The 22,126-nt window shown below is 38.4% G+C and overlaps 6 protein-coding genes and 1 pseudogene across 6 annotated transcripts; 4 read left to right on the top strand and 3 right to left on the bottom strand.

The window, feature by feature from the left end:
• Positions 1 to 262: 262 nt before the first annotated feature.
• Positions 263 to 2,813, bottom strand: LOC141824672 (uncharacterized; annotated as a pseudogene).
• Positions 2,814 to 3,712: 899 nt separating this feature from the next.
• Positions 3,713 to 8,493, top strand: LOC141824865 (protein LOWER TEMPERATURE 1). Its single transcript, XM_074712197.1, has 6 exons — positions 3,713 to 3,860; positions 3,994 to 4,039; positions 4,576 to 4,699; positions 5,341 to 5,387; positions 7,989 to 8,092; positions 8,285 to 8,493. The coding sequence occupies exons 1-6, from the start codon at positions 3,729 to 3,731 to the stop codon at positions 8,318 to 8,320; spliced, it is 489 nt and encodes a 162-aa protein (XP_074568298.1). The 5' UTR covers positions 3,713 to 3,728; the 3' UTR covers positions 8,321 to 8,493.
• A 912-nt stretch (positions 8,494 to 9,405) lies between these two features.
• On the top strand, positions 9,406 to 12,656 carry LOC141825148 (uncharacterized). Its single transcript, XM_074712536.1, has 10 exons — positions 9,406 to 9,499; positions 9,580 to 9,656; positions 10,353 to 10,432; positions 10,995 to 11,055; positions 11,383 to 11,450; positions 11,559 to 11,640; positions 11,777 to 11,857; positions 11,941 to 12,018; positions 12,114 to 12,233; positions 12,304 to 12,656. Exons 1-10 carry the CDS (start codon positions 9,406 to 9,408, stop codon positions 12,478 to 12,480), a joined length of 918 nt encoding a protein of 305 aa, XP_074568637.1. The 3' UTR covers positions 12,481 to 12,656.
• A 724-nt stretch (positions 12,657 to 13,380) lies between these two features.
• Positions 13,381 to 13,710, top strand: LOC141823762 (CRIB domain-containing protein RIC4-like). Its single transcript, XM_074711005.1, has one exon. The coding sequence runs from the start codon at positions 13,381 to 13,383 to the stop codon at positions 13,708 to 13,710; it is 330 nt and encodes a 109-aa protein (XP_074567106.1).
• A 1,282-nt stretch (positions 13,711 to 14,992) lies between these two features.
• Positions 14,993 to 16,011, top strand: LOC141825171 (rho GDP-dissociation inhibitor 1-like). The gene is made up of 5 exons (XM_074712556.1): positions 14,993 to 15,178; positions 15,252 to 15,318; positions 15,416 to 15,634; positions 15,729 to 15,853; positions 15,934 to 16,011. Exons 1-5 carry the CDS (start codon positions 14,993 to 14,995, stop codon positions 16,009 to 16,011), a joined length of 675 nt encoding a protein of 224 aa, XP_074568657.1.
• Positions 16,012 to 16,375: 364 nt separating this feature from the next.
• On the bottom strand, positions 16,376 to 17,584 carry LOC141824733 (ribonucleoside-diphosphate reductase small chain-like). The gene has a single exon (XM_074712061.1). It carries the CDS (start codon positions 17,543 to 17,545, stop codon positions 16,505 to 16,507), a length of 1,041 nt encoding a protein of 346 aa, XP_074568162.1. The 5' UTR covers positions 17,546 to 17,584; the 3' UTR covers positions 16,376 to 16,504.
• Positions 17,585 to 18,392: 808 nt separating this feature from the next.
• On the bottom strand, positions 18,393 to 21,727 carry LOC141825642 (protein STICHEL-like 2). The gene is made up of 5 exons (XM_074713026.1): positions 20,258 to 21,727; positions 19,974 to 20,166; positions 19,426 to 19,617; positions 19,049 to 19,255; positions 18,393 to 18,933 (listed from the first exon to the last, which is right to left on the bottom strand). The coding sequence occupies exons 1-5, from the start codon at positions 21,725 to 21,727 to the stop codon at positions 18,536 to 18,538; spliced, it is 2,460 nt and encodes an 819-aa protein (XP_074569127.1). The 3' UTR covers positions 18,393 to 18,535.
• Positions 21,728 to 22,126: the final 399 nt, after the last annotated feature.

The following is a 22,126-nucleotide window of genomic DNA, read 5'->3' as shown; positions in this document are numbered from 1 at the left end:
TCTTAGTCAAATGACGAACATGTGCAATGTTTTACATCATTAGTACAGGGGAAGTGTGATTGAAGAAAAAATGTGAATATATAGATCTTGTACTTAAATTCTCTAAATACAAGAGTATTGAAAATGTAAAAACATGGGATGATAATTGTCATCTTACCAATTTTAGAGGCAGCAATTAAGAAACCACCTAAATACAAGTATTGAATGTATATGGGATGATAATTGTCATCTTACCAATTTTAGCTAGATGAAATTAGTCACCACAAACTGAACTGTAAGTTCAGAAATACTTCAGTTGCACACAAAATCTTTTGGATCAGCCAGATAACATCATCCGCAGAAAACTGCAAATAATCAAATAATAATAATAATCAGACCCACCAATTAAACAAACTACAAAACACAGCAGCAGAAATTAAATGATCAAATGCAATTTGAACAAAAGGATGCTGGAAGGTTAAAAATATTGAGTTCATGACAACTTGGTGATAGTTGGTTCGGCGGCTTCAACTTCCACTTCTGTTTTGCTACCATTGATTATCTGAAGAAGCTCCAAGGTTGCTGCGGCATCCAACTCAAAGAATTCCTTGGGAGAATTATCAGCTTCATCACCAACAAGTAAATATGAAGGTACCTGGTGAGAGAACCGAAACATCTCCTCTTTTTGGATTCTCTTACTGCTTTGGAATTCATGTTATGACTGAATGCCGTTCTAAACCCAGAAACTTTCACTAAAGGGATAACAGATACACCATGTTCTCCATTATAATCTTCAAGTACTTCTACCATGTCATACTTGTAGATGATAACATCAGGAGTATGCTCATCCCATTCTGGAGACCAATTTCTGAAAAGAGCCCAGGTTTCACCTTTTCTTGGGATGATTTTTATGACACCACGAGGACCGTTTTCCCACCTAACCTTGTGTGAGAAAACCAGACATGCGAATTCAAAGGGGCAAATTCACTATTGGACTTTGACGTCAGAAAACTTATGAGAATTTTGAAAGGAGCATAGAAACGAGGCATACCATCCTCATCATCATATGTAGCCCATATCTCATCAGCTTGAAAAGATTGTTCTGTACGATCATTATCAAAAACATGAAAATCTGGATCAGGAACGTCCAATGATACTGGTTCATTAGTCTCATTGTCTGTCAGCATCTGATAACTTCTTCTCATTAATATGTTGTTTTTGTCTCACTCTTTGGTTCAACGGGCTGCTCAACAGGTTGTTCTTGACCAGTAATGCTTTCTTTTTTGCCAGCTTCACTCAGTTTTTGTCTCTTTTTAGCATTGTCTTTCACATCAAGTTTCATAGAGGCGACTTACTCGACTCAATCAACATATTTTTGGTACTAAAAAGATAAAACTCTCTGGACCGGTTGCTTTGTTTCCCAGCCATTCTAAACTTCAGTAAGCTACGGGATTTCTGCTTGACTCAGCAGGAATCTGTGGTGTCAGAACCTCTGTATGGTCATTCCCAGGATCATCACCAATACTTCCCCCTTTTTCTGCAGGTATACAATTACTTTGACCTGCTTTAAGTATTCCAGATGCACTAGTATCTCTCTTTAGAGCATTATTATTCCTGCGGCAAGCCTCTTTCTAGCTGCTGCTTGTGCCTCTTCACGTTCTCTACGTACCTTCTTGTAAGTCTGACGGACAACATTTGCAGCATGCGCAGCAGCAGTTGATGAGGCAGCTGCACTTGCGACTCCTGCAGTTCTAGAAAAAGGGCTCCATTGGAAATTTGGGCGATTGAAAGAACCTGGATTTGCTCCATTCTCTGTTGGGTTGCTTTTCCCTTGACCATAGGCATTCTTGCTCGATACATTATGATCGGAGTTTGGTTGACTCTGCTGAGTAATAGGCACTGAGGATACAAATTCACAAGGAGAATTTGTCTCTGTGGCTAGAAAAGGTTCGTGGCAATTATGGCAGAGAAGAGTATGATTAAGGTGCAGCTTGAGATACTCGTACTGCATTTTGCACTTATAACATGATGTCCAGAATGTTTCAACTGTCGATGGCTTATGAGAAGGATTCACAGTCGCAGGAGCTACTTTGGTGCTGCCATTTCTTTTCTTGTTTGTTTGGAAAACTAGCTCCAAAAAACTTTTGGCGCTTCTTTTCTGATCATAAAGTGTTCTTCTGGACTTATCAGATAAGACACTCCATGCCTCTGAAATTAGCTTAAAAGCACCTTCAGCACCAACTGATTTATTCTTGTCGGGATGAAGCAGGAGAGCCAATTTTCTATATTGTTTCTTCACGATTTCTTCATCTGCTGTGAAATTCACACGGAGAATAGCATACCAATCGTTCTCCCCATTAACCTTGTGTTGAGAAGCAATATAAACATCAAGAGTTGCAATCAACTGTTTCAGTCCGTCGAGAGCAGGAAAGAGATTTTGGGCCACCAAGGCAAATTTCTTGGCACCGATGAAATCCTTATAGGCGAACATATTTTCAGCAATCTCTTTTGCTCTGAGGGCTTCATCCTTATTGCACTCCATTCTTTGACCTTCTTCCAGTGATTGCAATGCTGCTACTTGCAGTCTTCCTTCCTGATAGATTTGAGCGGATAAACTCGAATTAAGCTTGATGAACAGTCAGCAGCAAGTCTGAGATTCCAATCAACAGGTCAGAGTAATCATTTTACTCCATCTCAGTAACACTACAGACGTAAAACTCTACAAAATAACTCAGAAAATCCTGACGGGGAAAATACATAACTTTCATCCGAATTGCAAGTAGCACAGAATCAACTATCCCATGAATCAACAGAAAAAAATGGAACAAACACCTGCAAAAATATCATGAAAGATCAATACTTAACCCACGAAATCCAACGCATTGGCATTGTGAGAAAAAAAAAATCTAAAAAGCTCGGCGCAAGCGGACAACAGAAGCGGAAAGGGGAAAAACAACAACAAAAAAAAAACAATGGAAAACAAAATATCCAATGTACGGCGCCGACAGAGAAGAACGACAGACGACTAAATTGAGATTACGGTGGCGCGAAACCACTGGTCAGAAAAAGTCCAATTCTTCCAAAGGAGCCTCGAAACCCTAAACCACACGACCTCCAGCAACCAACCACGACGGGCTCGGAATCCGAAGCACGAGGAGGCGCGAGGAAGACGAAGAAGAGATTACCCATCGAGAGGAATCGAGTCGAAAGCAGGGATTTGAAGCGCCAGCGCCGCTGCTCCCCGAATTTCGTTGAAATGCGAAGAACTAGTATGAAATTTTATTAAATACAAAAAAAAACCAATCAACCAAAAAAAATAAGAGGTTACATTTACACCAACTATCTCCAAATTTTATTTTCTTTTATTTTATTTTCTTTCCACTTATCAAATTTAGCTTTTTATAATTTTTAAAAATACTAAAATAAATACTCATCCTTATTTTTTTTATCTCTTTGAATATGTGGTGATTAATAACATTAAAAAAAAAGCTAACAGATTTTATTTTATTTTTAATTGATTTTTAGAAATGAAAACAAATTTCATAAATGGAGTAGGACCTAATACATGTCAACAATGCATAGCATAGGCCGGTCCAGCCAGAAGAGTCGGTCCGGTCGGAGGAGTATGAACCGACAGGGCGTGGACAGCTGTCAGTTCGAGTCATAAACCGCTCCATCGCCAGTCGCCACGTTATATAGATGCCGTCACGGATGCTGTCTCCCCTTCGAGCCCCTTGTCTGTGGACCTAATGGAGGCCAAGTTCTCCTCCCCGCCTCGGTCGAACGGAGGAACGACGCAGGCGGCCGGCGGAGCCTCGAAGCACCTCGTCGGCCTCCCCTCCCGCGGCTTCTTCTCCTCCCCGGTGCTGTCTTCCAATCCGGTACTCTTCTGCTCTCCACTCCCCTTCATCCGAACCCTATCTTTATTATTTTACGGTTTTCCTCGGCGTGGCGTTTTCTTATCTCTTGGAGTAGTTCACGATAGTTTCCTAATGAATCTAAAACAATTTGCAGGGGACAATGCGCGTATATGTTTGCGAGCGTGAGACGGCGCCGCCAGGTCGGTCTTTTCGCCTCCTTTTACTTTGTTGGCTGCTCTCAAAATTTGTCTTTTTTATGTGAACCACGACTAGATCAGATTAGAATAAAGCAGGACTGTATTCCAAATTCTCAAATTTCATTTCTTGATCACAGTAAAGCCTACATCTAACTAATTTGAACTTGAACTATACTTGATCTGAACTCGGATCTTACTCATGTTGGCCGCTCGGTGCATCTTTAGGTTGCATTGCTGTATGTTATGTGCAGAAACTCCTGATTCCGTTTCATATTCTTAGCACATACTTCATTGGTCTTGGCAATGCTTAGTGTAGTGACATTGATGCTCCAGAGTTGATTTATGTGTTATGTCGATAGATGTATGAATTAATTGCAAATCTAGGGATTATTATTATTTTTTTCACATTTTTCCTGATTTGGCTGAAGAACTTTTATCTCTGTGTATCTTTTCAAGAATATCTGGTGGTTTTTTTTATTAGTCACAGTTTTAAATAGTTATAAGATTAATATTTCCCATACTTTCACTTTTATTATTAGAGGATCAATTAATCAAGACAAACACAACAAACATATTGATTAGAGCTCTCCAAATCAACAAGCAAAAGAGCGAGTTAAAGGATGTAACTGCAAAATCTTCAACGGATGGCTGTAATGGTAAAAGGTATTGTTTTCCATCACATGTTTTACAATGCATTGACCTTACCCCCTTTATTTCTCATTGTATATGCTATGAATCGATTGCTATTATGTTTATATTTGTCGCCTTGCAATTCAAGACAGCATGTTATACTCAGAATAGGAAGACATTTCCATTTTTAAATTTGTCATTTCGAAATTTTCCCAAATTTGTCATTTCGGATATATGTATATATATATCCTGAGTAGGTTAAATTCTTGCTGAAGTTGCTTGCCCAGCATAGTAGATTACCATTTCCTGTTTAGTTTCCATTTGATATTTTACAGCACACAAATTAGTTTTCGATTCAAATTCATGTGCACATCACATCAGCAATGGAAGCTAAGAGTACAAAACAATAAGTGTGAGGCTATTCTGGTATCTGCTGTCTAAAATTTGTACTAGGTTGTGTTGATAGGTTGATAGTAGAAGGCTGCTGGCACTGAAGGTAATTCATAGTCTCCAATTATAAACTTCTATCTTCACTAGTTCGAGAAACTTTGAGGATAAAATTAGGATGTAGGTTGTCCAACTTTGATTTTATTCTATAGATGCAAGAAATAACAATGCATGATCTATTGAGGCATTCAAGAATCACATTTTTCTTTTTTCCTTTATTTTTCCAGATCTGTCCGAACTACAGAGGGAAAGGCTCCACCAAAAAAGATCAAAGGTAATGTTTTTTTTGTCTGTGTGGAGGGAATGATCAACATGTTTGTTGTTGGATATAATGACTAATGAGCCTTTTTGAATTAGTGTGACAAAGATAACCACCATCCTTAGACCTACTACATACTAATATCTGTGGCTGTTTTTTATTTATCTCTCCATTTCCTGATTCAATGATTGTTTTTTAAAAAACCTTGCCAAGGTAAGATTTAATATGTAATAATACCAACTAAGTTCTCAGTTTTGACTTTTTATGAGAGTATGCTGAAAGTTGCATTCTTGCCTTAACCTAAATCTTGTGTTGTCATAGCACATGAGTTGCCCTGCATGCTGTACAACCTTGAATTTCTATAATTAGCCTATATTATTTTGGTAATACAAATAAAATTAATCCCCACAATCACAGGGTGGAAATAAATTAGTAGAAACAGGAGAGTTGATATGTCAATAATGGGATCAATTAATTAATAATTCTACAGCACATTGAAGGAAATTAATCTGAGGAAGATTCTTGTCTTTGAAAAACAAAATATTTATTTTAGGAGATCTGAAATTAAGTAACATCAATATGTTCTATAGAACCAAATGAGTAAAATGAAATATAGATAGTTTTAGATATGCTACAATGTTCCATCTGTATATAATGTGTCATATCTTACTGTTCAGAGGATTGAGTCATTAAGAAACCAGACATGCAAATGTTTAATGTAGCAGAATGGATGTGTGGGGTTCTTGGTGGGGTTTACTGAAACATTAATAAAATAAATATTGAGCTTTAGTTGTCACTCTAACAGATGATAAAATAAGAGTAATATGTTAATATGATATTGACATGTATAGAGACTATGAATAGATTATATAGGTAGATAAGTTAAATTAAGTAAAGTTAAAGGCATGAGAGATAGAGCAAATACAAAGAAAATTCTAATTAACCTAATTAAATATTATTGGAAAAATTAGATTATTGTAGGTGATATATTCGTAATGGATAATACCTATGTAGTTGACCCAAGGAACATAGGATAGACATGACTTGCTGATGATCAACTACATGTTCTGTTGAGCTTTACTGAAGATTGTATTATGCTTCGACCCAGGGAGGCATTTAACCTCCATTGGGAATAAGGAAGCAATCTTGACAAATAAGTAATTTAGAGAAACCAACAATCTAATGAGATACAAATTAAATTTTTTACTATAACCAAGTTGTAATTTTATTTTATAAGCAATCATAATGTGACAGGAGATGAATTTAGAAATAATATAAATTATTTCTCCTCTCTTCTTTCTCTGCTTGTATCTCCTCTCTATTTCTATTTCTCTATCTCCCTATCATGGTTGTCAATATCTACTCATAGCAATATGAATAGCCAGAGTGAGAATCTTTATCAGCAATGGTCAATATGACCTTTTCCGAGAATTCAATCATCTTGTAAAATCGCTTAGAGAAGTTAAAACTAAAGATTTAAATTAATTGCCTAAAAATAAGATAGGCTCGGCCTTAAAATCATGTTTGGTCCAAAAAATTTGTGAGTTTCATCTGGTTTTATAGTTTAACTCAGTCAAGTTTTGAGTTTTAGTACTACCCCAAAATCTCCATCTTTCTCCCTAGGATGGTGTTGCCAACACCAGGGGCAGTAATAAAGAGGGATACTGAAGGAAAGAAGAAAGAAAAGGAGAATGAAAGAAAAGAAAGCAGGGAAAGAGAGGGGAAGAAAATAGGGTGAATGTTTTCTATTAAAAAATGTTAAATAAATTTTTATTATTATTAAATATGCTAACTTGATGCTCTATTCCACAATGTATTTTCTGATGTTAAAAAAATTGACACAGGTATTAATTGAAGGTAGTCCAAACTATTTGGGCCGCCTATATAAATCTTGAACTTCATGCAAGATCTCTATCATATATATTTTATTACATTAACTCGAATGTTCTAGTCTTTCTCCACCCATTAAGCATTCAACTCTAATAGATTCAACTTGTCCAAGTATAATATCTATCAACTCTCTAACTATTGAACATTTTATATCGCACATGTTTGATACATGAATGTAACGCCTATTGAAGACTACATGAAACAATGGCATAGAAAATTTCCACCCAGGTGGCATGAATTGGATTGTTGGCTATCACTTCAATCCTATTCTAGAATCTTTCTATTATTCCATGTGACCCTGTAGATGCCACTGCTAATGTTAGCAGCTATTTTTTAATGCTAAATATTCTATTGAAGAGAAAAAATTTCTATGTGATCTATAAATATGCTGTACCACAACAAAAAGACATTTGATATCACCTCAAATCTGTAACTCCTACTAACAAGTTTACCCAACATTGATAGAAACTTCTCTTGATCCCATGACATGTTGATATAATCTCTGTGAGAGTCAAGACTACGCAACTTAATTCCTTTTTGTCAAAGAAGTTCCAAATGCTTCATAAAAACTGGAAAATAGGATTCTTTGCCCCTTATATGCTAGTAATTTCTATTATATGATTGTCAACTTGTTTCCTTTGCTGGAAACCTTACAAGGTTCGGCAAAAAGTTGCATGATTAACAAGTGAGAGTATTCTATATTGCTAAGAAATTTTCCAATTTTAGGGAGTTCGAGCACTGAATTTTCGGAGCACACTTTTCAGACAATGTCTGTTGAAAGATTGCGTTCGCTCCTGAAGGAAAGAGGACTCTCACCCAAAGGGAGAAAGGCAAGGATTTGTTGTTGTATCCCTAATTCCAAAATCTCTCTTCTTTTCTTCTCACTTCTCTCTGTTTTTGAAATGATCATTTCTTGTTTACCTAGTCAAAGTAAATCTGTTTCGCACACCGATTGCTTTCCTCACGAAACCAAATTTTTATTAAGCTTTGCTAAAAGTGCACTGCTTGTTTCATTATGACAGGATGAATTGATTGCGCGCCTGAAAGATGAATCGTAGTGGATGCCGTGAACGAATTAGTTAAACGAGATTCGGTAAAATGAGTAAAATTTGCATCTCGTTTTCAGCCATGGTGTCTGTTGTAATGCTAGTGTCAATGGACTCGATATCTTACTGTGCTGCTTTGTTCTGTCTGTCCAGAAATGCATGTAGTAAAGAATATCTTTTTTTTTGTTGGGTCTTTTTATCGATGAATTATAACTGCCAGTTTGGGTTCGGACGACTATTTATTTTTCATTTTTGTATGAATCAAATAACTTTGAAATCAATTGAGTTTTACCTTTTCAAGTTTACTCAAATTTATGCTTTTGAAATGGTTCCTCTTCATATTATTATACTCTTACTTTTATTATTATTATTATTATTGTTTGAGTTCATTTGTATATGAGCAAAAGAGAACGTAGGAGAAAGATCTGTATAATTGTATTTGCATATGGAGTTGGAAAAAACTTCCTCAGACATAGAAAAACATTTTTTTAAAAATTGTTTTTAAACAACTAAATATAAACTATTCTTTTTCCTCTCTATTATTATTTAGGTAATATTAATCTGTTATTAGTTACTAAAGAAAAGATAAACTATTTTGGTCAATGAAAAATTTTGAATTAAATATCTAAATTATTAAAATAAAAAAAATTGAATTATAAAAAAAATAGATAAATTAGTCAACAAATAGAGGAAAAGAATGTGCACTTTTCTCCCGGGAATCCCTGAAAGAGCGCAAGGCACGATGCCAGCACCTCGGCGCGAAGGCAAGAATCGGAGGAAGATGGGCGAGGGCGAGCGGAGGGCGGCGGTCCCTTCTCGCTCAAGTTTCTTCATCATCCTCCGATGGCTTCCTCCCATCTCATATCGGCGTATTTAACTTCCGATGGCTCCGCTCCCTTCGACCCAGCTTGCTCGCGCAGGAGTAGCGACGCCACTTTTGACGCCCTGCATTGCGAATCTGAGGCAGTCTCTTAACTTTTGTAGGAAAACTTTTTTCTACTAATTTATTTTGATCTTTGTTAAGTGGCGTTTCTGCCGATGAAGGTTTGCCATTCGTAAGAGTGATATACTTCAAAGTTTGGCTTTTCCCCATAAAAATGGCTGTACCGGAAGTTAACAAGCAGATGCTTAAAGAGATTGAATCAATGGGATTTGCAACTGTCCGTGTTATAAGAGCGCTTCATTTTTCTGGTCAGTACTAAGATGTTTTTTTGTTCTTCAATTTTCATTAATACTTTCAGTACAATATAAACTCTTCTTGGTAATTTCAGGTAATTCAACTACTGAGGCAGCGATAAACTGGCTTCTAGAACATGAAAACGACCCAGATATTGATGAAATTCCTTTGGTATGGGGTATCAGATTTTGATTAACTTTTAATTTACCCTGTAATTGTGCTTTCTTCTTATTTAATGTCTTGAGAATGATGAAATATCTCTATATGCGACAGCTACCATTTCTTCTCTTTGATCCCTCATTATAAAAATTGTCAGATGTAAACAATGCTGCTAAAAAATTAGAGCCTCATTTTGTTTACATCGCTAAGTTATTGTGTCTAAACAACTCTTGTTTGGTCGGAGCTAATAACTGGCACTTGTCTCACCTATTCTATGCATGCACGGTGAATTTTCTTCCTTTTTACACAAGTTTCTTGCAAATTATACTTTATATACCTCTTTGGTGACTTATAGTTGATTCTTTAGAATTTTTTGTAGTCTCACACCCACATTTCAAAAACATTTTTTATTTGTCTGAAAGATGAATGTGCTCCAATAAGTGGTTGTTGCTGCTTTATTTTCAATTAGTGAAAGATTCACAATGTCACATGATGTTGAATATAATGATAATTTACATCTCATGTTTTTCCAAGAAAAATCACTTGCTCTTTGCAACAACCATATTAAGTATTAATTTATTGACACCACTGATTCTCTTTCGACTTCATTTTTGTTCTGGAAGGTCCGTAACTAGCTAATACTGCAGGAAAAGAAAACATTATTTCATTAACGTTCAAAATTAGCTAACATCTTATAGTAATTTTCAGGTCCATGTCAATGTCCAAATTGAAAATGGAACGTCATGGATGACCCCAGATGAAGTGAGAACAAGACTAGAGCAGCTACGGTCTGTAAATGCTATCCCTTTATTTCTTTTCCGCTGAATCATAAAAACCCCCCATCAATTACTATTAGTATCTTTTTCTTATGATATGCTTTTAATCCAGTTCACTTTTTGTTCAGAATACATTTTCTTGTAGGTATTCTAAACTTGTTTTGTAGTTTTTCGCATGTCTTAATAAATTCTAGTGAAGAGAGACAAGACATTCTCTTTTACTTTATGGGAAAAAATCTACAGTAGTTCAAGACAGATCTATTTAGTTTGTCTTACAAAGTAGCAAACTATTTTGTTTAAATAGTATGTTTCGATGGCTATCTATCTCACCGATGCATGCTTCTTAGTTCTTTCAGAGTATTATACTTTTACTGCTAACCTTTTGGTTTGTTCTATGATATTTCTGGTTCAAGAGGTAATCTAGCTGCTGTTTATTCAGTCTTATCTTTGAAAATATCTACTTCTGCCATTTTAAAATGTAGCCAATGATGCCAATGTCATTTCCATAACAAAATCAATGGTCATGAATTATACATTATATCTTTTCTCTAAAATGGAACCCTTATTTTCATAGGGAACTTGCTCGCAAGAATAGAGATGTAGAAGAACAGGGATTGCAAAGAGAAAGAGAGAAGGTATTTGCCATTTTTAATGGCTAACTCATTTGAAATTATGAATGCAAGCTTATACATCATAGATATGTAAATCTATGAATACATGCCTCAATAATTTCAATAAATTTGTACTTCCAACCCCACCACCGGCAATGCATTGCAAACTGGCCTACTTGAGATCACTTATCGGGATTTGTTTGATCTAAGATATTGAATGTAAAGCCAAAATCAAACATTCTTTGATGTCAGCTTCATTTTATTGCAGTGTTCACATTTATGAATCTTATTCCTCCAGGGGCAAGTGCCAGTTCATCAGTCAACTCACCTTTCTGTAACTATTATGTGTAGGAAAGAATACGGGCAGGCAAAGAGCTTCAGGAAGCAATGCGAATTAATGAGGAAAACGAAAGAAAAAGGCCTGTGCCTATTCAAATTGACATTCTATTATCCAATGAAAAATTCTTTTTTCCTTCCTCTATAATTGTCCATTTAATAGGTAGTTCTTTTCTTCCCTTTTCATGCAGAAATTTGCTATTGCGGAAGGTAGAGAAAGAGGAGGAGAAGAGAGCAAGGGAAAGGATCCGGCAAAAATTGGAGGAGGACAAGGTCATACTATTTTTCAGTCATTTCTTCTCAATTTTCATTGAGATTTTTTCTTGGATATCATTAGTAGCTGGCATTAATGTGAAAGTAATCTTTGATCTATCACATTCTATGCTCACACAATATCTACATAACTCAGGCAGAAAGAAGAAGACAGCTGCAATTGCCGCCCCAAGATCCTGCAGTTGTAAAACATGCTCTTTCTGTGCAGGAAAATAAGGTAGATGAAGTTGTCTCAGCTATGTTAGTTTGAAATATGAAAACTGAAATTTTGTGTCGAGCTTTGTATTCTGAGCTATGCAGGGATCCACACATGTGAAGCCTACTGCAAGGGCAGAGCGCATGAGGGATTGCTTACGTTCTCTTAAGAAGAATCACAAGGTTACACATGGATCATATTGTCACCATTTAAACGCTATAGTTTTATGACCTCCATTCATTACACATGGATCATGGATGTGCATTTGATATGGTAGAATGATGGTGTTGGAGTTGAGAAAGCTTTCACCACTCTTGCTATCTACGTACGGAATGTTGTCAAGAATCCAGAGGAGGAGAAGTTCAGGAAAATTCGACTCGGTAACCTCAACTTCCAGGTACAACCAAAAACCCACAACTTCACCGAGTTCCACAGCTAATGCTCTGCTTTCCTGTGATCTTCAACAGGATAGAGTTGGCAGGCTGAAGGGAGGCATGGAGTTTCTCGAGCTATGTGGATTTGAGAAGGTCGAAGGGGACAAGTATCTGTATTTGCCCAGGGACAAGGTCGACTTGACTGTTCTGAATGCTGCTCTATCACAGCTTCACTCAGCCATGGAGAATCCCTTCTTTGGAGTTCTCTAGCTGGAACTCGAAAGATAGTCTTTAACTGGCTATTTGATTCTCTTGAAAAGGACAATGCATTGTACTATTATTACTTTCTGAAGCTCAAGAAGGGGACAGACAATAGTGGCTTCACCACTGACCACCACGAGCGAGCGAGCGAGCTCGTCAAAAGGGTGAAGATCGCAGATGAAGAGTAGTCTCAGGCTTGGGATAAACCAATTAGAATTGAGTCAGTGGATGTCACTCCTTATTGAGATATCTACATTACAAATTAAATGAAGTGTTTGGTTCATCTTGATCTTTGATTCGAGCAGCCTTTAGTTTCGGCATTGTGGTGCTTTTTTTCAGAATCTACTGATAGCAAACACATGGACAACAGTATAATCTTGAGCAATTACATAAATCGACAATATACAGACCATGTTCTGTCAATGTCTGACTTCAATCCATTAGTTCAGTATTCAGAATCTGATTTTGCTTCAGAATTTACTACTTTAGATGCTATTATCTCTCTTGAAGAGTAAAAGATATATAATTAATACATCTGAACTATAATCTATAGATAATCAAAAGTTAATAAGAGTAATAATTAGAAGCTGAAGATGAACCTAGGTAAATAGATGCTAATTAAGATCGTATAAAATTTACAGTTAGGAAAACTAGTCATGTTGAGTTTGTTTCTGATCGAAACTTTTGATGTGTAGTTGGTGGTGAGGCAGCACCAGGAAGCAAGGAGGAGGGTTAATTCTTGGCCCTGAAGAGAGGTTCATCTTAAAAGCTACCAAACCAACATAATGTCTTCCCTCCTCACCAAACTTGGATGAAACCTTTGATGCTTGCCTACAAAGCCACACACATGCATCCAGATATAACACACCCTTCTGGGGCTCATTTGACAGTAACAAGAGAGACTGAGCAATGGATCGCTTCACCATCCTCCGTTTCTCTACTCCCTGTGTCTCTCTGTCGAGCGTGGCAGTCTGCGAAAATCAAAACCAGCCAACGAAGCAGCAAACAGATTGCACAATGCACACCACTGAGAAGGCCAAAAGCGCATTCGGTGCCCTTGCTCTTCCCAAGCTCGGCATCTCTACGGGGTTTCAGAAGATGATGAAGAGCTTGTCGCACTTGGTTTACAAGGAAGAGGAAGCAGATATGGAGATAGGTTTGCCCACAGATGTGCTGCATGTAGCTCATATTGGATGTGATGGGTTCAGCAACACCATGAATGGGTTATGGCTACAGTAAGGTGCAGTTGCCTTCTCTCTGGTTCTTGTTTCAGTTGCAATCTTTGCTGCAAGAACTGACATTGAGAGGGGCATTGAACCTGTATGGCTTTGCTTATATCAGGATTTATTGTAATAAAACCTAATATATGATAAATGCTGTCAGTCACCAATTTATCAGCAAAATAATTAAAGGAAACTTGGCTTTCTTACTGGTCTAATCTTAAGGATTAAGCTGCCTCTGCCACAGAATGCAACAAAACAAAAGTACTTTTGGTGGATAAAAGATTGAAAGCAACTAAAAATCTCACTCTGAACCATGAAGATGTCTTTTTAAAGAGTAGAGAGACTTTAGAACACAAATTAATTAAAAGCCTAGTTTCCAACTTCCAAAGAGTTGGGGGAGATCAAACTGCAGTATGTTCAGTTCAATGCTTTGCATTCCAATCAGTTGGCATTTGGGTGAAATTTGCTGGTTTTCATCAGCATCCACTTGCTCCTATTTAATTTGCTCATTTTAGATTTAGTTAGTCTTTTTTGCATAAAAGATATAAAAATTAATTAATTAATTAATATGAACTTAATTTACTTTCATCAATATGGCTAAATTCAAAATAATGCAAATAAGGGATTAATTATCTTATCAATTTGTTATGATACAAATTTATTTTTCTGGTCCCGAATCTAAGAATTCAAGTAGAAATCCAATCCAATAATTTAATATTGATCACGAGATGTATTTCTTCAAATTAAATGCCACCAATGAATGCCAAGACAAGATTTGTGTGAATTTGTTGGAAATTTAAATGATTTTTATCAACCAAGACAAGAACATAAGGACACACGTTGCCTTTTCACGTGTATGTTCTTGTATAAACTAGCTAATTTAATTTAAAATAAAAAATAATAATAATTAGCATATTTAGATTCAAAAATATAAATAATCTAATAATAATTATATGCAAATGAATGGAGGGATATGAGTTGAAGCTCATGCTCTCCCACCACTTGTCCCTTTTTCCTTCTTACTTAGCCATATTTTCTCTCTTGTGCTTTAAGTTTAATAAATCACCCCCATTAACTACCAACCAACCCTTCCTTATTCCATTCCCAATCGCCAAAATCTTAGTAAGGAACCAGAGACCTTTTTTATTTATCACAATTTCACTTGTGTTCTCCTCCATTCAAAAGACCTCTTCTTCTTCTTCCTCCTCCTCCTCTCTCTCTCTCTCTCCCTCTTTCTTTCATTGTGTTGTTTGTGTTGTTTTGGGAGCTCTCCCGGCCCATAGCTCAATATACCACTCATGGACAACTCCAAGCATGAGGAGGAGGAGGAGGAGCATGAGGAGAAGATGGATCGCAAGTTGAGCCATGCCTCTATTGCCTCCACAGACAATGAGGATGGTGGTGGTGATGACGATGATGATGAAAAGCGAGCCATCGCTCTTGGCCCGCAAATTGCACTCAAGGAGCAACTTGAGATGGATAAGGTGCTCACTTTAAGTCCTTTTTTTCATATACAAAATTTAATGGTAAAGAAAAATGCATGTTCTTTTTTTTCAGGATGATGAGAGTTTGAGGAAATGGAAGGAGCAACTCCTTGGAAGCATTGATATCAATGAAGTTGGAGGTAATTAATTTAGAAAACATATTTTTTTTCATCTTAAATTATCATCTATACACTCGTATCTAATCTAGATTTATATGTTAATTATATACATTGGCAGAGACATTGGATCCGGATGTGAAGTTTCAAGAGCTGACCATAATAATTCCTGATCATTCTGATTTGGTTTTACCTATTCCTTTTGTGCCTGATTCAAAGGGCTTTGCTTTTGCACTCAAGGATGGTTGTAACTACCGCCTCAAATTCTCCTTCACCGTCTCTAATAACATTGTTTCCGGCCTTAGATACACTAACATTGTTTGGAAGAAAGGAGTGAAAGGTTCATCCTATCTTTCCATTCTATTTCATGCATGTTTTCACATATCGAGTTGTAATAGAATTTGTCGTATGATCCGTGCCTCTCCTTGGTGTAGTTACAAAGAACAAAGTTATGTTGGGAACATTCAGCCCTCAAAAGGAGCCTTACACATTCGAATTGGAAGAAGAGTCTACCCCTTCCGGTTTCTTTGCAAGGGGATCCTATTCGGCGAAAACAAAGGTAAAATCTACAACATTTTCTTCTCATTCTTGTGAGAGTTATCATACACTTTTCCCTTCTTTTTTGATCTTTTGTTTCAGTTTGTGGATGATGATGGAAAGTGTTATTTAGACATGGACTACTACTTTGAGATCCGAAAGGACTGGCCTACTGTTTGATCCTCACCATCGTTAGCGTCGTGTTCGTCGACCATAAAAGTGTTTCTTCTGGTTGTGTTGTATGATCTAGGGTTGAGATCTGAACTCTCTTTTAGGAGGCTTGAAAGATTGAATTGGGCTTGAATGTTTTTCTTCTAATACTTGCTGTTGAACTTGTTGTTTTGCTTTGCACTTTGGTGCAAAGTGCTTGATAAGTCACACTCTTTTGAGCATTAGTTGAATGCCCTTTTGTCTCACCTAAATTGAAATGGGTGAGCATGTGCTATTCATTGGGTTTTGTTGGACATGAATTGAGCATGAGCATTACAAGAGAACACCAGAATGATTTCTGTAGTTTGATTCATGCAAAGAAAGGAACACACACACAGAAAGTAAATTGCTGCGCAACAAACAGTACAAACATCTCTTAAGCATTTCTGCAAACAGGTAACTTATTAAAAGTTAATGAGCAGATGCCCACCTAGGCATTTCGTCGAGCAATATACAATCGCATTTAGAAGTCTTCGTCCAGCTTGAACTCGTGGATGGCTCCATTGCCGTTCAAGCTCGACATCACCGAAGCCTTCTGGTACTCGCCCACCCTCTTCTCGAAGAAATTGGTCTTCCCTTGCAGCGAGATGAGCTCCATCCAGTCGAAGGGATTGGCCGTGCTGTACATCTTGCCATGGCCCAGCGCCACAAGCAGGCGGTCTGCCACGAATTCGATATACTGGCTCATGAGGTCGCCGTTCATACCGACCAGAGCCACAGGCAGAGCGCTGCAGACGAAATCACGCTCGATGTCCACGGCGTCGGCGATGATGGCGCGGACTTTGTCCTCGGGGAGTTTGTTGCGGAGGAGGGAGTAGAGGAGGCAGGCGAAATCGCAGTGGAGTCCCTCGTCGCGGGAGATGAGCTCGTTTGAGAAAGTGAGACCGGGCATGAGCCCGCGCTTCTTGAGCCAGAAGATGGCGCAGAAGGAGCCCGAGAAAAAAATGCCCTCGACGCAGGCGAAGGCGACGAGACGCTCGGCGAAGGAGCCGGAGAAGTCGATCCAGCGAAGAGCCCAGTCCGCCTTGCGGGCGACGGCGGGCACGGTGTCGATGGCGTGGAAAAGGCGCGACTTTTCCTCGTCGTCTCTGACGTAGGTGTCGAGGAGGAGGGAATACATCTCGGAGTGGATGTTCTCGATGGCGATCTGGAAGCCGTAGAAGGCGCGGGCCTCGGGAACCTGGACGTCGCGCATGAACCGTCCGGCGAGGTTCTCGAGGACAATGCCATCGGAGGCGGCGAAGAAGGCGAGGACGTGGGAGACGAAGTGGCGCTCATCGGCCGAAAGGCGGTGCTGCCAGTGGGGGAGGTCGGACGAGAGGTCTACCTCCTCCGCCGTCCAGAAGGAGGCCACCGCCTTCTTGTAAAACTCCCAGATAGAGGGATAGGTGATGGGGAACATGCAGAAGCGGTCGGGATTCTCCGCCAGCAACGGCTCGTACTCCGCTTCGATTGCTCCTCCGCCAGGAGAGGCGGCGGCCAAAGTTGCGGTTATCGCCGGCATCGTAGGGAGGCAGAGAAGAAAGACGGCGGTATAGGCGGAGAAGCGAGAGGCAGTGGGGGAAAGAGGCGACGGCGGGGGTTTAAATTTAGGGCAAATTTTAGCCAACGGCGGGAGTACGCGTCGCGGCGAGATTCACGAAACTAATCGATTTATTCTTCGTACTCTCTCGCTCGATTACCTGCACTTGGATTGGCAGTTTTTAGGGGAGCCCACTTTATTAGGGCGTTGGGTAAGGTTGGGTGCGTTTATGTTTAGATTTCGAAAGGGACGTTAACAAAAAAAAGGGGGAAATTTAAACAGCATTTTATTAAAAAATAGCGGTAAAATTAAATAATACCCTTTTTATTATTATTATTATTATTATTATTATCAAAATATTCGTTTTTCAAAATATTTAAAATTATACTCGTAACTATTACAACTTATATAAAAAAAACTAATTCTATACAAAATACTATTTATTATACAACATATTATTTAAACTTCATTAAAAGTTTTAAATTTTTTATCCTCTGACCACTGCAACTTTGACTAAATACAAAAGTCAATCCCACTTTTGACGTGCTTAGATTGTCGTGCTCCTCCATCGAGATTCACGAGTTAAGATTTAAAGTCAACGACAAACCAACTCGAAGACAGAGGATGTGTCTCACACAATGCATGAAGAAGCATTCTTCCTCTCTTGCATGCATCAGAAAACTATGATATTTCGTTGTTATTACTTTATGAGCACAAGATTAGATTATCCTTCTGAACTATGCAGTGTTAAACCTAAATTATGATTTAATTTCATGAAACTTCTGTAAGCAAAAAAGCAATACAAGATCAAAATGTCAACCTCTTTTCTTTTTCAGATTCAAGCAAAATCAAATGTAAGAATCATTCTTAACTTCTGAGACTCTCCTTTATCCTGCTGATTCGTTTACTTGTCTTCTTCCTCTGTGGGTTTGCTAGATATGTCGACTCCATTGATTTGAGGAGTGACCTTTCTTACTGAAGAGAACTTCGACTATACTTTGATTTAAAATGCAATAGAGCCATGATACATGACTTCTCCTTTTGGTTAGGGGAAGAAACTTTGTCAATTCCCTTGTTACTTGCCTGTTTTTGGAAATCCACCTGCAAACGACGACACAGTCTTCGTCCACAAAGTGTTGTACTTCTTCCGGATGAATACACTGGTGCCTTTTGCCTTGCACCAGAACAGCACAAAAACCAGAATGATTTCTTTCTGGAAGCCCTATCTGTAACTGTCGGGTCAAGACTGATCCTAACATCCACATTGCGACTGAGAATGCTTTGAAGAGAAGCTACAATCACTTCCCGGAATTCCTCCGCCCTACGGGCGTGATCAGGATCACGAAAGATTACATCGGCAACAGTCGAGCCTAAACGCATTCACAATTAATTTATCGAGATCAGTAGAGAGCAAATTCTGGAAGTGCAACTAAGGAGTAATCAAACAGTAAACAAAGGATAAGGTTTGAAACACCTGAGTCTTACCTTCATGCACCAGAATAGATGACAACCTTCCCTCTTTCCATAAGAAGCTTTTTATTGATTTTGATCGACAATTTTCAATGGTTTTATGCCATATGGATTTCATTTCTGCTTCGTCATAATGCTTTTCTAAAGTGGATAACTCATTGTTGCAAAAAGTAGAACTTTCTATACTCTCCTTAGGTGATGTGCACAAACAGTTATACTCATCTGCATAGAACAAATAAGTGATTCTTAGCAATGAACAAATTTGTACAGATGTAAAGATTCCAAAGCATGAAAAACGTAATCCGAGTAATTATTTGAGTCATAAAATAAAACATCAATTGTGAAAAAACCAATGCTCTGCTAAAGAAATTGCATCCAAAATGCTACACTACCTGTTGAGCGAGCAACTTCCTGAGATGCCATAGAATCATTCATTCTTGATGGGGAAAATGATTCTCCTGTATTAAACTGAAGAAGAGCTGCAGTGAGCCATGTAGATTTATCCTTCGAAGTTCTGAGTTGCTTTTCAGTTTCAACCAGTATTTTCAATGCGTCGGTCAGTTTCTCCTTACTAGCTCCAGCAACTGCAAAGGTAGCTTTTCAAGGAGAAGATGAACATGTATGTTCACAGACTTCAGATATAAACACATTTAATAGAAATATGGTGTTGTCCATGATGGCAATCTAAATTACTATTTTGTTTACTGCAGTTTGCTATAAGACACCAAATCAATGCAATAACCACATCAGAACCGAAATTTAATCGAGCAGAGATAGTTAGGCATACGCAAGGAAGTAAGAGGGTTTAGGAACTAGAAAGATAAAGTGAACAATTCCTGATACTTTGAACATGAAGTTTTAAAAATAGAAGTGATCATCAATAAGTATGCATTATTGGATATAGAGGAAGCTAGAAAACAGCAACTACGCATGCACTTACTGGATTTGGAACCGACTGATCCACATTCACCAGAAAGAATATCAGTAATAATCTTTGCTAGCTGAGACGTCAGCTTCATCGGACAAATTCCAGTGCGCATAAGCTCCCTTGCCCTTTTAACAGTACTAGAAGTGTCTGAAGATAGTGCTGACTGAAGCAGCTTGAGCAACTCAGCTTCAGAAATGGCTCCCATCTGAACGACAAAGGTGATTAAGTTTATCTTCCTTGTATTGGCATTGGTCACAAGTGCACAAACTTAACCTTAAAATGAGTTGATGACTTACAAGATCAAAAGCAAGAGATGATGTTATCCTTTTACCCAGCAAAGCAAGCTGATCAAGTGTTGCTATTGCATCACGAAGGGAACCACTTGATTCCTTGGCAAGGAAAATAAGCACGTCCTCCTCGACTTCTAATTCTTCTTCCATGCATATTTTTTGCAATCTGCTAACTATATCATGATCCTTCAATTTCAGGAAATGATACCTTTGACACAAAGACAGAGTCACACAGGGCAACTTATCCAGTTCAGAAGTAATCATAATAAAAACAGCATGTTTGGAAAGCTCCTCCATGGTCTTGCAAATGGCTGACCATGTACTCCTTTCAATAAGCTGGCACTCGTCAATGATGAAAATTTTGAAGCGTGTGGAACGTGGAGCAAGAACACTTTCTGAAAGGAACTTCGACCACTCTTGATGATTTGTTTCTGAAGCATTTAGTTCCGCAACATCCCTGTTCCTACCCATGAACACAAGTTTGCAATCCTGGCAAGATCCACAAGGCCGGCGTTCCTCGTGGGAGTGGCAATTCAAAGCCGCTGCAAAGATCCTAGCTGCAGAGGTCTTTCCTGTACCTCTAGGACCTTGGAAAAGATAAATTGGTGCTATTTTTCTTCTCAAAATGGCATCTAATAGAGACTGAGTTACCTCACTTTGTCCTGCTAGCTCATGGAACATTTTAGGCTTATATTTTTCAATTAAGCTCATGGTTTCCTCTTCTGCTGGGGTACTTCCACCAAAAACAGATTCTTTATCAAATTGAGAATTCAACTGAAATTCCCGAACCTCAACATGAGAAGGATGCTTTAGGCCATCGTATTTCGATACTCTAGAACAGTGGCAGCTGTGTACACCCGTAGCATTTTTGAGGAAAGCAAGATCACACTCTTCAGTAGCAGGGTCAACTGGTTTACAAGCTCCAACGCTACATGCGCACTGAGTTTCTGCATTGCACATAAGATCAACATCTTTGCTGCGATATGATCCTCCATATAAAGGTTGCTTTAAGGATGAAGAGCGTATCATTTCAAGTTGTTGGAACTTGTCGTTGTGAAACAAATCTAGCTCTTCTTCCAGGCAATTGGTACAAGAAGGCATCAACTTTGAGTCTAGGGATCTGCGCATATTGCCACTACAGGATCCATGAACACAAGCGTTCTTAACTGATCTCGTTGCAGATGCATCAGGAACCGAAGGATGGAAATACGACAAGCTGTACTTCGCTGGATCCAATTTAGCACCTTGCAACTGATGAATGTCTTCTCTTTGTGCAAGACTCCGCTTACTCCCCCCATTCGTTGATCCAATAATTACGCCATTGCAAGAGCTGGTTTCCAAAACGATATTGTCGACTAAAGCAGCGATCTTGCTTAGTGAACTCGTATCAGGATCTCTCAACGATCGTACTCTCTTGAGAGCCACGAGAGTTCTAGATAAAGGGATATCGACAGAATGTCTTCTCGTCTCGGTCATTCTTTTACAACTTTCGTACCAACCAGAAGCCTTCTTCTTTTCCTACTTGAAGCATTCCAAATTCTACAAATCGAACAGTGTCAGAGAACAGAACGAAAATCAGAGAATATGCTCAAACTAACATTCAGTCAGCGAGCAAGGAATCGGGAAAAAAAACAGAATCCTGATTTTGCATAAAGTACCAAAGAAACATGGGGGAAAAAGTAGAAGAGGATTACTGGAACACACACGCAAGTGAGACATGAACACAAAATTGAAAATTTAGCAACAAGTTTATCCCTCCTGACAATCTCCAAGAAAGATCAATGGCGTCGGCAAGACAACGAGAAGGAGGGCACTTTATCAATTCAGAGCCAAAGAACGATGAAGAAAAAGGAGGTGACGACGCCACCGCTCGGA

Source organism: Curcuma longa, chromosome 3, assembly GCF_044706935.1.
Source record: "Curcuma longa cultivar G26 ecotype Majalengka, Jawa Barat chromosome 3, ITB_CL_G26_1.1, whole genome shotgun sequence".
Classification (NCBI taxonomy): Eukaryota; Viridiplantae; Streptophyta; class Magnoliopsida; order Zingiberales; family Zingiberaceae; genus Curcuma; species Curcuma longa.
Note: the sequence above shows the minus strand (reverse complement) of the source record. Positions and strands in the feature narration are given on the sequence as shown.